General features: G+C 41.7%; 1 protein-coding gene across 1 annotated transcript in view; it reads right to left on the bottom strand.

Annotated features, from left to right (window-relative positions):
- Positions 1–1,727: 1,727 nt before the first annotated feature.
- The window catches only part of LOC136877784 (uncharacterized), a 411,138-nt gene continuing 398,905 nt past the window's right edge, over positions 1,728–13,960 (bottom strand). Inside the window, exon 7 of the mRNA XM_067151990.2 lies at positions 1,728–7,889. Within this exon, the coding sequence (XP_067008091.2) occupies positions 3,906–7,889 (3,984 nt within the window). The 3' untranslated portion in view covers positions 1,728–3,905. The remainder of the gene's footprint in view (positions 7,890–13,960) is intronic.

Genomic DNA, 13,960 nt, shown 5'->3' with positions numbered 1-13,960 from the left:
TTTTGCTGTTTTGTTCCCTACATGAAAAGTTTAAAACCTGTATTTTTCAGTAATACCGAATCTCCCTTAATTGCACATTATAACAACACTAGTATGAACTCTCTTACTCGCACCACAGCACAACACAAACTAGCAGCTTTAACAATTTCTGCTAAAAGTATTTGAAAATGAAAGAATGCAGGGTTTCATTAACTCTTTCACTGCTGCTTGTCCTGAACTTTACGCCGTCAGTGGTACGATCGAATATATTAAATCTGCCTTGAAACATTTGTATATGTTCCTGCTATCTGTTGGCTAACCTTAGAACAACTTAGTTACCTTTCTGTTCGCATACAGCGTGCAGTATAAAAGTTTTTCTTTTGTAACCTCATGTAAACAAATACTCTAGTGTTTCCATTATGGCTGCCGCTTATGATCGTAACATGCGCCCAGAGGATATTCTTACTCTTTTAGAGGAGATAGATTCTGATATGGATTTTGACAGTGACGGTATTGATACTAAGGATATCATTGAAGTGATGGGGAGTGATCAAAATGTTGATAGAGGTGATGAGTTGCTGCCAGAGAGAGGAAGAAATGACACTGACCTAGGGCTGACCACGTAGTCGGGCGCCGAGTTTACGCCGAAAAGCGCCAAACCTAGCTATGTTAAATAATAATTTGACCCCTGAATGCCCTGGAATGGATTATTTCGGGGTATTTGATGCTTACAAGCAATGCAAGAAGAAAGTTCAAAATAATATTTCTGATCTTATGCAATAATGTATCTAAATAATGTACAGTGTTTTATATTTAAATAAATTCTATTTTGAATCTAAACAATATTGCATGTACATGGGAGTAAAATATTTTTCCCTTTTGCTTTACAGATAGTTTTCTCCATTTATCCTAAAAATGTGTTATCCAAAAGGGCTCTGCCCCATTTCGTTTGGTTAAGCAGGCTTTTACTATAATTGTCTTACAAAAATTTCCCCTCCAGACAATTCACAATTATTTACAACTGTGATACATTCTGATACATTGTGAAATATGAGTTAATGTGTTTGAGCCTACCATTCTGACCATTTGTCTCAAGCTGTGATCATGCTGTACTAAACACGTGTCTATTCAGTAATAGTGAACTTGACTAGCAAGATAACCAATTCCATCTATAATATTGTTCTAACAGGTCTCATTTTTAGCAAGATCTTATACTTCTTATATACTACTGTATCTTTAATCTTCAAGCTTATGGTATATAAAATGAGGAGAACTTGTGACATTCTAAATATATGAAAAGTTGTAGAATCAAACACATATATGTATTAAAAATGTACAGGCCTATGGTTTACATTGAAAAACCTGTCTTGAAATGCTTATTTTATCTGTACGCAGTCTGGCTCAACGGCTAAATGTTTAGCGTCCTGGCCTTTGGTCACAGGGGTCCCAGGTTTGATTCCTGGCACGGTCAAAAAATTTTAACCATCGCTGGTTAATTTCGCTGGCATGGGGGCTGGGTGTACGTGTCATCTTCATCATCATTTCATCCTCATCACGACGCGGAGGTTGCCTACGGGCGTCAAATCAAAAGACCTGCACCTGACGAACCAAACATGTCCTCGGAGACTCCCGACACTAAAAGCCATACATCTTTTCATCTGTATGCAATGAAAAATTCAATAATAATATTAAAAATAATAATAATAATGGTTTAACGCCCACTAACTACTTTTTTGGTTTTCAGTGACGCCCAAGTGCCAGAATTTAGCCCCACAGGAGTTCTTCATGCGCCAGTATTCCAATACCACCGGATTCAGCCAGGATCGAACCTGCCAAGTTAGGGTCAGAAGGCCAGCGCCTTAACCATGTGAGCCACTCAACAACCCGACTCAAAAAATTTACCTTGGGATTACAACTGGTAGGTAGGTTACTGCATATTTACAATGCGAACAGTGGAGCAAAGTATGTCAATAGCATCTAAAAGTTATATAAATATGCTGCAGAAAACAAGGAAAGCTACTTGTGGCTGCAGATAACAGACGGAAAAAATGTAATAAATATCTCCTTGTGGAACAGAGTTTTACAAGCCTTAAGTATTTCTTGCAACTGTGAAATAGAACCCTGAAGGAAAACTGTCTCAAAAAACAAGCTGCTTTATCAGCTTAAATTGTTTCACAGTTATTTCTCTAGCTTTCCACAGTCAGTATGGATTAACATACAAAAAGAACAGGTATCAAGTGCAGATCTTTTAAAGTTAGACGTTACACTCGAAGTTTCACAACCCTAACCTATAGATTACAGGAAAGAATAAGAGAGAAAAATATACAATGTTCTTTAAGCGTACCACATTGATTCAAACACATTCATCACATTCTGAAAATGACAAGAAGCATTCTTTTCACTTGAGTAGCCTATATGAGCTAACAATTGAATGAAATATGTCCTCTAATTCGTTAATGTTCTGTTTTCTACTTTCACTCGTATTTGATGGTATATTCACATTTTATTTCATGTAACAGGGCTTCAAACTGTCACATGCAGGTACTAGTGCTGTTTGCCACAATCCCATTGTTCAATCCATATATTCATTTGAACTATGCATATTAAGCCTATGAACTTTACAGTACACTATTCAAGTTTGTTCCGACAAACACTAGAACCGTTCTAAAACTGCCGATAAATGCCCAGTAGCATAGATGCTATTCCAACTAAAATCCAGTGCTGGTTCTAAACTGCGAGTTCTTAATTCACGTAGTTCCAACTAAATTCAGAACACGTTCAGGACCGATTCTATCAATTCTCAGTCACGACCAGAGACTGTGACTTCCGGACATGACTATTGCATTTGACCTATGAGCACCGTTATTATGTATTTCACATCTGAATAATGATCGCATCGGCCATCCATCATTAAGTGTTTTGTAATGTAATTGGTAGATGGTGGTGTTAAAATTAAAGTTCAGAACTGTGATTTACGTGTTCCAACACAATGTTACTAAGAATGAATTCTGGAACAGTTCTGAGTCAGGTATGCTCATTAAAAATTCGGAACTAGTTCAGAACCAATTCGGAACTGTTTGTTGGAACAAACCTATCATTTAAGACAAACCATGTAAGGCGTCTAGGATCTTCAACACTGAAGATACAACAAGGATCAGTTCTAATATCACAACCGTAACAGCTTTCTCATAGCCCTAAGTTGAGTTTTGAAAGTTATTTTGTGGTGACAATTATCTTCCTATTTCTGCCATTCCTTTAGAATATTTAAAATGTCACCAGAGTCACATCTTCTGTATTTTCTTTTCGACTGTAAGAGCATGTAGTGTTCCCCAAGCTTCCATTTATTCATTCTAAATGTTTATGGATTTATTTCACAACTGTGAACTAAACCTAGTTTGGCCGCAAACTTTGGCACTTTCCTCACGACAGTCAGCTATCAGATTAGTCTTCATATGGTCCTTTACACTACACTGTTACTCTGATGTCCTCAACATGTACAGATAAGGGACTTGTTCAGCTCGCAGCTTTTTAATTGCTATTAATCAACCTCTATCAGTTCAGAAGACTTCCTAACAATAATAAAACTAGAAAATATCTTCACTCTGAATTTCCTGCTTGATGGTATGATGTTTCCTTTATTAGTGGAAAACATTTTCTTTTCAGTTTTGACTTTTAAGTCTTCCAATCAGTCAAAATTGTGAGTTTTAAGACAGAGTAGCCTGACCCTAATTCAGTCGAGGGATTAAAGAAAAATGGACAAATTTACAATGGTAGGTAAGCTTTATCTTATTTTTAAAAGTTAATGAAATGCGTAGAATATTTTATACGTATCTTCCCATTTATTTTTTGCTGAAGCCTATTAATTTACCCCATCTCTGACTGAGACTTATGACAGCATATGATCTTCAGAGAAATTGTCAATCTGTTCACTGTTTTACATGCCCTCCACTCTTTTGTTTTGTGTCTAGTATAATGTGAGTAATAGTCTGTGCTCGACTTGCTCCTGCACTCTGGCTATTGCCACCCTCACTTTCTCCTCCACTGTTGGAAGCACCTTCAATACCATTCAGCCTGTTTCCAGGGTTTGCTTCATCCAGGAAGACCCATTGCTCAAAACTGCTGCTATGCCTTGGAGTGAGGGATGAAAAACTGATAAATTTTCCTCCACCAGGACTTCCTTGACTAACCGTACCCCCGGCCAATAGACTGCTAGATGTTGTTTCTGCCAGTTGTACTTTTGGAACCTCCACCATGATTGTAGATGACACTGAAGACGAAGAGCTATCCGATTTCCTGGGGGGAACAGGTGGTCTTGCTGGTTTAGCTTTTTTCTCGGTGCTAGACAGTGACATTTCAGGACCTGATCCGTCTGATAACGCACTACCAAATATTTCAGTTCCGGTCAATACTTTTGATCTATCTGTTGGACTAGTTAATGTACTAATTGAAGTGAATGATACGTTACTTCTTAGTGGCTGTCCTAGACTTCCATCATTAACTGTCCTTGATGTTGTGGTGGTGGTAGTGTTGGTGGTGGTGGTAGTAGTAGTTGTAGAGGAATGCCGTGCACCAGTTACAGATGTTGAAGCATCCTTGTCATCTCTGTCACTAGCCATAGAGTCTGACGACAGGCTTGAGTCAGATCGGTATTTCCGTGTTCCTTGGGTGAAAGTGCTGGTGACTGCTGAGCCATTAGTAGCAATGTCATTAGTGGTTGACCCTATTTTATGGTCATTTTCATTGTCTGTTGTTGTCACCACTTGGATCTCAGTTATGTATGTCATGGACGGAGAAGCATTAAATGTTGAAGATGGTCCTGGATTGAGGACAGGAACAGGCGATGTTGGTAGCTCGGGTGGTTCCCAGGTTCCTTCGTCATCACTAGCATTTTCTGCCATTGTTGTGGTAATGGTGGAGTCAACAAAGCTAGCAGCTGTTACAAATGGATCAGTTGCAGATGTAACCAGAATACTGGAGTCCAGCTCAGAAGGTGTTAGTGAAATGTCTTGCGTGGATGAGCTAACTTGAATACTGCTGATTCCTGCATCACTGGATGTTACCAGAGGAGACTGCACTTGTTCCCTTTGTGAGAACTCTCTGGTGGAGAGAGGTGTAGAACTCACAATGCTTGATATGTGATGTTCAGGTGATGTAGCAATATTCTGTTCCTGCTGAGTGCCACTGAATAAGCGCTCATGTTCCACAAAATCACCTGATGATGCCAACTGATGAGAACTAGGAGAAATACTAACTTGAGATGTAGAACTTGCTGGACTACTCTCATGTTCATTTGTTACTTTGGGAGATATGTGAAGTACAGTTTTTTGTTGCTGGCTACTGTTTTTTATTGCAGCAGTGCTGCTTTCTGTATCTTCAAGCTTTTCTCTCTCTGGTGAAAGATTCAGTTTTGAGCTAGTAAGAGCTACATGCTCAATGATTTCCATGTCACTTTTAACACTTTGTGGAAAAGAATCTTGCTCTTTTATTGTGACATTACTTGAAGTTATGTCTGACACAGTAAATGAACCAACAGAGAGTTTTGCGTTCACAGGAGTCTGTTCATCCTTCTCCGGAGAAATAGGACGTTCTGTTAGTTTATCTCTGGTAATTTCCAAAAAGGATGTACCAGCAAGTTTTGGTGAAGTTTTCTCAATGGGAAATGACTCGTCTGTTGGCTCAACTTTGAAATTATTTTCAGACTGTTTGAGAGCTTCTTCCATTGTGCCCCATTCAGAAGATTTCTTAAGTCTGCGTCTCTGTAGAGTATCCATTGCAGCATCAAGTCTTGGTTCCTTCCTGTAGTGTCCTCCTTCTTCATCCTGAGCACTAGTAAGATACTCTTCACCTGGAGGTGGTGGTGGTGCCTTTCGTTTCTTGGTGCCTAGCGGAGTACCACCATCTGCCAGATCCAGTGAAACTGCCCGTTCAAGAATGCTCATTGGTTGCTCTGTGTCAAGACGAGATAGATCTCCCAGAGATGCAGCCTTGCGAGTACTATCACTCTCTAAATCTGGAGCAGAGGAAGGGCTGTGATGGATAGTAATATGCGAGGAGTTAAGCTCTATGGTGGTGCCCCCCTTCTTATTTCGCTTTCCCTCAAATTCATCATCGTCTCCTTCGAGTCTCTCCAAGTCAGAGTCAGAATCTGAATTTATAGCGTGCACGTGCACTCCTTCATCGTAATCAACAGTCTTTGTTTCCATCGTAGATGTTCCACTTGAGCTACTATCCATGGGAAAAACATGTCCCTGGGGAGATGTTTGTTCACTTCCTTCACTGACTCTTCGGGAAGTGTACGTGCTGAGGATATGACTTGATCCATCATCAATTGTAATATTTGTAATGTCTTTCTTGGATGGTTCAGGATTAGCTCTTTGTCTTGCCATGTTTGCAAATGTAGTGATTATCTTTCCCGATTCAGTTGAGTTGTTACTTGTATTGCTACCAAGGTTTGGGTTTGGATTTCCAAATGTTTTCATAGACCACTTAGAAGTCTCAGCTTCATTTTTACCTTCTGTTCCTGGCATATTACTCTGCCATGAACTTAATACTTTTGTATCAAAATCTAGTTCCTCAGAGTTCCTGGAAACATCATCTTTTGTTGGTAGGGATTTTACAGTATCATCTGCATCTTCTGGAGGAGGTGGTGGTGCTTTCCTTTTGTTTGATCTCTTGGGAGGCCGCCCAAGGCTGTCAGAAGCAATTCCAGCTGGTACATCACAATCGCTTGAGCTATCGCTCATACTTTCTCGACTGATATTTGGTCCCTTGTCGGTGGTCTCTTTTGTCACGTCTGGCAATGCTGCGATGCCAAAAGACTTTCGGTTACTTCGAGCAGCAACAGCAGCCCTTCGAACTTCCTCTGGTATTTCAGTTGGGATATTTTCGTCAGGTGGCAAAGGGATTTGGTCAGCAAAACCATCCTTCTCAGGATTTCTCTGGCGACGTCTCTCAGCTCTCTTCTCTGGATCTTCTTTAGGATTTGCTTTGTACCTTACACCTGTTTCCTTAGCTTTCTCAGTTTCCATTCCTTCACTATCTGAAGACATGGAAACTGTATGCTTCCTTCCTTGTTTAGGATTCTCATCCTGGTTGTTCCTTGGAAACTCGGGAGATTTTCTTTTATCGTGATGTAATTTTTCTTTCAAATTTTGTAATCCTTTTGTGAGGAGATGTTTTACATGGCTTTCTTTGTTGACATCACTCTCTTCCTCTGTTGATGTAGTTCTCTGAATCAGTTTACTGGTGTGAGCTGTTTCTTCGCTGATGTGTTCAGGGCTGCCGGATTCTACGGACTGTTTCTCAATAGGACCAACATCAATACCCCTCTCATCATAATGTAAGGAGCCACTAGCAGATTTTCTTCCATCAGTGATGTCAACAGAAGTAGGATCAGTTGTCGTTTTGTGGCTGCTGAATGGATTTAAGGATATTTCAGTACTTTTAGGATGTGAGGCACTTCCAACACGCTCTCTTATTATGTTCTGCTCATTCTGATGACGTTCTGCTTCAGCTGCAGTTTGTCGTTGAACATCAGATGTTCTTGAAGTTGCCTGATCTGGAAGAACTCTAACACCAAACTTTTGGAACCTACTAAGTGTATCTGCTTTTCCCTCTGATTCTTCAGGTGAAGATATAGAATTTCTGGGGGTGGTCCTCTTGGCTCGCTCTGGCTTCACAATTGCGATACCATGAGGACTGGAGCCAGTGACCTGGGGACTAGTCCCTCCTGCAGCTTTGCCCACATGAGCGTTCTCTCTCTTCTGCAATGTAGATATTGGGGATGATGAGGACAACTTGAGTGTAGGGTAGTCCCCCAGCTCATCAAATGGGTCACCTTTGGACATGTGTGGTGATTTGTTGATTCCTCCTCCCATCTGCTGCACTCGTTTCAGACTTGCTTTTCCAATCTGTAGGAAGAAAATAAAAACCAGCATTATATGAGAATTGCATAATAATCAACTAATAAACTGTATTAAGAAGGTAGAGCTAATTTGAACTGATGGATGCAAGGGTGATAAATAATATAACTTGATTGTACCAAGATGATTCCTAAGAGATACAAGAAGAGAAGGCTTAAGCGAGGTAATCTGAACTCAAACGATACATACATACATTATCATTATAGACTGTTATGCCTTTCAGCGTTCAGTCTGCAAGCCTTTGTGACTTTACTAAATGTCGCCACAATTCTCTATTTGCAATTAGTGCTGTGGCCTCATTTAGTTCTATACCTCTTATCTTGAAATCGTTAGTAACTGAGTCTAACCTTCGTTGTCTTGGTCTCCCTCTACTCCTCTTACTGCCCATAACAGAGTCCATTATTCTCCTAGGTAACCTATCCTCCTCCATTCATCTCACATGACCCCACCATCGAAGCTGGTGTATGCGTACAGCTTCATCCATCAAGTTCATTCCTAACTTAGCCTTTATTTCTTCATTCTGAGTACCCTCCTGCCATTGTTCCCACCTGTTTGTACCAGCAATCATTCTTGCTACTTTCATGTCTGTTACTTCTAACTTATGAATAAGATATCCTGAGTCTACACAGCTTTTGCTCCCATTAAGCAAAATTAGTTTGAAAACCGGTGTAAAGATAGTTTTGTCCAGGAACTGACTTCCTTCTTACAGAATACTGTTGTTCTTGGGAGGAGGGTTCCCAGTGTGCTTCCTCTCCATGGACTGGCTTTCTTCTTTTTATCTTTTTGGAGTCTTGTGACAGAACCATGACTCATATGTCGTGCCCAGATGCTCAAAATATTCCTCTGCATCCGTGTTGTACAGCTCTGGCAACTCTTGGCATGTCTCCAGATACTTTTGCTTCTGTGCAGTGGTGAGAGAGTGGGGACCCATTGAATACAGGCTGCTGTTTTCATCTTCATGTCCTGTTGGGCATTGGTATTGATGGTGTGCAGTGTTCCGCGTGACAAACTTGTTATATTCTCTAGTTCATTGAAAGGGTTTCGCCTGTTTTCCGGTATCAAATTGGGCACAGTCTGGGCATTGTTTTGTTTGCGTGCAGTTCCTGGACCCCCATTGCTTTTGTTTTTTTCAGCACAGTCCTTGCTGTCTTTGAACTCTGCTATCCAGCAAAACCCAGTTTTTTTAAAACTTGGTGCTGCTCTTCCCCACATACAGCTGCTAACCTCATGGAAATGTGTGAAGCAGCCATTCCTTCCCTCCACAGAAACCACACAGTACTAGGTTGCCCATGATCATCTGTTTCTATGTTGTCAGAGAACTGAACATGAATGTATTTGTAGATCGGTATAAATGCTCTCTACCTGTGTGCAATAGCCACAGGCGGCACTATAGTATATTTTCCTGGGCATGCATTTCAAACTGCTACTTTTCTGGAGATATGGAGGAAGTGACAATTTGTGAATGTTCTACATAAAATGCCCAAGAAGATATCAGAAGAACTGGAAGGATCATGTCAACAGTATGGCAAGGTAAAGAATCCCAAATCAGATCTTATGGTATCATTCCAGACAAAGTAACTCTATCAAACGCTCAGCCAAGAGATGGATAAAGAGCGGAACAGGTCACTTAATGTAAGACGACCTTGGAGGATGAAGGTGACAACATCTTCTTTTACCAGAAATAAAATGATTAATACAGAATTGTCCTCAGACATTAACATGGTTCAATATACACACACACACACACACACACTCTCTCTCTCTCTCTCTCTCTCTCTCTCTCTCTCTCTCTCTCTCTCTCTCTCTCTCTCTCTCACCCGAGGACAACCACATGGATCCGGAAGACAAAAGAGCAACTTATTTTCACTGAAAGAAAAAAAGTTAAACAACGATAATGTACCTAACCTGAATTACTAAAACAAAAAATTACATTTAAAAAAAGAAAGACAATTAACTAAAAAGAACAAATTATTGTACATATAAAATATAGTACTGGAGTAAATATCTGCAGGTTGAGTCCTGCAGTCCACTCTATAGCTAAATCTGTTATATCATATATGCCTAATAAGAAAATATGGAAAGGTTGTTCTGATGATGATGATCCTTGTTGTTTTAAACGGCCTAACATCGAAGGTCATCGGCCCTAATGGAATGAGATTGACGACATGATCTATGATAGTTAAAATTTTAAAATGTATCCACTGACTAGAGTTAAAAAATGAGTATGAGATTAAAACAATCAGTGGATCTAATTTGCAATGCCATATTTTCTAAAAAAATAAAAGAAAATACAGACAAAAAAGGAATAAGGCATTGCCTGGTAGTACAGATATATATATATATATGTACATAATTTACATTAGACGTTAAAATAACACATTAAAATACACAACACCAACCAAAATGAAGTCAATGGGATAAAAGCGCAATTGACACAAATACACTAGGACAACATTACACATGATAAAACAAACTACTATGCCTCATAAAGCGGATGACGAGGTCTGCTGACTGCTCGTCATCTCGCAAGATAAGGGAGATTGTACTTGGGAGGTTAAGACTACGGCACAGATCGACCAGGTCCATACACTCTGTAAGGATGTGTACCAAGGTAAGATGATCGCCAGAAGTACACACTGGAGGGGGTTCTCCTTTCAATAGATGGGAGTGAGTCAGGATGCCGTGGCCGATCCGAAGACGACATAATAGCACTGCTTCCCTCCGCGAAGCCCGAAGAGAAGTCCTCCACACCTTCGTTGTTCCTTTGATCACTCTCAGTTTATTTAGAAGTGGAATGGCCTGTCACTCCATCTCCCAATGAGACATAACCAGATGTCTTAGCTGAGTGCGAATATCACTTGCTGGAACCTTGAAAGGCAATGGGGGCAGTGTAACAGCCACCAAGCCACATAAACGTGATTCTGGTGCCGGCATCCGAACACCCAGCCAGCAGGTCCTGCACCAGAGGGTGTCCAAGGAAACAAGTATCAATAGACTGTAGCGAGCTCAAGGAGTCAGTACACAGAAGAAAGTGTCGGCGCTCATCAGACAGTGCGTACTGCAGAGCTTCACAGATAACATAGAGCTCTGCTGTGTACACACTACAGGTTTCCGGGAGAGCAAAAAGAAGGCTATCATTGTCGACAACAAACGCACAGCCCACCTTCGTTTCTGTCCTTGAACCATCCCTGTAGATGACAACTGAACCTGGATATCGGCCTACAGTGGACAGAAAGAGCCTCCGATAAATCGAAGGGTCCGTGTTTTCCTTCGGGCCAGTGTGCAGATCCAGGATTATTTCAGGTTGCCGTACTACCCACGGAGGTACCCCACTTGGTTGTCTGACAAGGCAAGGAACCGAAGGTACGTGAAACAATCTGTAATTGCTATCCAAGCGTATTCCAACCGGCCGCGTTGCTCGAGGACAATCAGCGTACAGCGAACGGTTGCCATTGTTGAACACGCAAGGATAGCTTGGATGAAGTGAAATCTGTCGCAGACTCAGCGAGCAGGCTGGCAATGTGGCTTGTACAAAAAGCTTCCGTCACCAACCTAACGCCACTGTGGTGGATGCTGTTCAGCTTCGCAAGAACGCTTGGTCTTGCTGAGCCATATGCTGCATTGCCGTAGTCTAACCGGGATAAAATATGTGCCCTATAGAATCGTAGGAGCACCGTACGGTCAGCACCCCAATTAGTGCTGCTAAGAAACTTCATGATATTCAACTTCATAGTGCACTGCACTTTCAACTCCCGCACGTGTTGCTCCCACGATAATTTGCTATCGAAAAGGAGCCCAAGAAATCGGTAAGTGTCAACAACTGGAAGAGCGACATTTCCTAAATACAGCTCAGGTTTTGGATGAAGAGTACGGAGACGACAAAAGTGGACATCAGAGGACTTAGTGGTGGAAAACCGAAAGCCATGTTCTAAGGCCCACTGTTCAACTCTCCTAATAGCTTGCTGTAATTATCGCTCTGCGACTGCCATATTAAGCGAGCTATAGTGCAGAGCAAAATCGTCCACAATTGGCGACGGTATTACTGCTGAACCAGCAGCAGCTACAATACCGTTTATGGCAATCGCGAACAGAGTGACACTAAGAACCGATCCCTGTGGGACTCCATTTTCTTGAACGTGGTATTGCGAATATGTCCTCCCTACTCGGACACAGAATAGACGGAGGGACAAAAAATTTGCAATAAATATCGGTAAGTTACCTCGGAATCCCCATTGATGCAGGACTGAAAGGATACCATATCGCCATGTAGTGTCGTATGCCTTCTCTAAGTCAAAGAAAATGGTGACCAAATGCTGTTTGCGGAGAACCGCATCCTGGATAGAGCTCTCCAGGCGTACCAAATGGTGAGTGGTTGATCGAGCGGCTCAAAAACCACACTGGTACTCGGACAAGAGTTCTTGTTTCTCCAGACACCACACGAGTCGGCGATTTACCATCCTCTCAAATAGCTTACACAGGTAGTTTGTAAGACAAATCGGTCTGTAACTTCCTGCATACTTAGGATCTTTGTCAGGCTTGAGGACAGGAATGACTATGCCCTCTCGCCACAGACGGAAAATCATCCTCTATCCAGATTCGGTTGAACACACGAAGGAGATATAGAAGACTGTCCTCACTAAGGTATTTCAACATCTGGTTATGGATGTTACCCGGTCCAGGAGACATGTCCTTGCAAAGCGCTAAGGCGCTGCAGAGTTTCCACTCCCTAAAGGGCACGTTATAGTCCTCTGAAGCTTGAGTGGCAAAACTGATGACGTTCCGCCTCCCGCTTCAGAGCGAGGAAATCACTATGGTAATTCCCGGAGCCAGACACATCCGCGAAATGGCTAGCTAGATGGTTAGCAATCGAGAGTGGTTCAGTGACGAGATTGCCTGCAATGGAAATTCCCGGTACAGAAGATGATCCTTGGATACCCGAAATACCTCGAAGTTTAGTCCACACTTGAGATGATGGAGTTTGTGACGTCATAAGACGACACATATTTCTCCCACGAAACTTTCTTACTTTGGCGAATAAGAACTCGCGCCTTAGCACGGAGTTGTTTTAATGTTACCAAGTTGGCCACAGTAGGCTGCCTACGGTAACGTTTATGAGCTCATCGGTGTTCTTTGATAGCTGCTGCTCTTTCTTCGTGTGTTCAGATCCAGTGGTCGACACACAGCTGCTGCGTGAGGTGACTGGACTTGGGGAAGTGAAGGTAAGGATTAAGCGTCCCCAGGTAGAGCAACGGGCTGGAACGGTTGCTGTGCCGTAAGGAAGAGAGAGAGACTTGTAATTAGTAAGTGTGGCCATTGTAGCTGATAAGAATTGTTTGCATATATATATATATATATACATATGTGCGTGCGTGTGTGTGTGTGTGCGCGCGCGCGCATTTATTGGATCATCCTGAAATAAATTAGAGTAATGAAACAGATGGAGTTTTATTCGTAACAATACGATTGGACACTTGCGCATAAAGACAACTTGACAACATTTAAATTTGCCTTCAAAATTAAGAAACAGTCACAGAAAGATAATTCGACTCTCACCGAAACCAATGAAAAGTGATCTGCTTCGATTCCCAACAAGAGGGGAGTTATGCAGAGTGCACCGCTCTCTCCAGGCGTCTACAACCTAGCAACAGAATTCGTACTGGAACAACTTTCTGAGGAAGCAGTTTCCTTCAGATATGGCTATCAACTCGTATCTGGACTTAAAATGATCACATGCATGGGATTCGCAGATGATACAGTTATTGTCGCAGCTCACCAGCATGGTTAATCAGGCATTTCAGGAAACCTGATTACAATTAAGTTCAGTTAAATCTGTGACACAAGCATTATTATAGGGCCCGACTCCATGGCTAAATGGTTAGCGTGCCGGCAGGGTCGGGAATTTTAACCATCATTGGTTAATTTTTCTGGCACGGGGGCTGGGTGTATGTGTTGTCTTCATCATCATTTCATCTTCATCACGATGCGCAGATCGCCTACGGGAGTCAAATCAAAAGATCTGCACCTGGCGAGCCAAACCCGTCCTGGGATCTCCCGGCACT

This window comes from Anabrus simplex, chromosome 7 (genome assembly GCF_040414725.1).
Source record: "Anabrus simplex isolate iqAnaSimp1 chromosome 7, ASM4041472v1, whole genome shotgun sequence".
In the NCBI taxonomy this organism is placed as follows: Eukaryota; Metazoa; Arthropoda; class Insecta; order Orthoptera; family Tettigoniidae; genus Anabrus; species Anabrus simplex.
The sequence above is the reverse complement of the archived record's forward strand: the minus strand, read 5'-3'. Positions and strand labels throughout refer to the sequence as shown.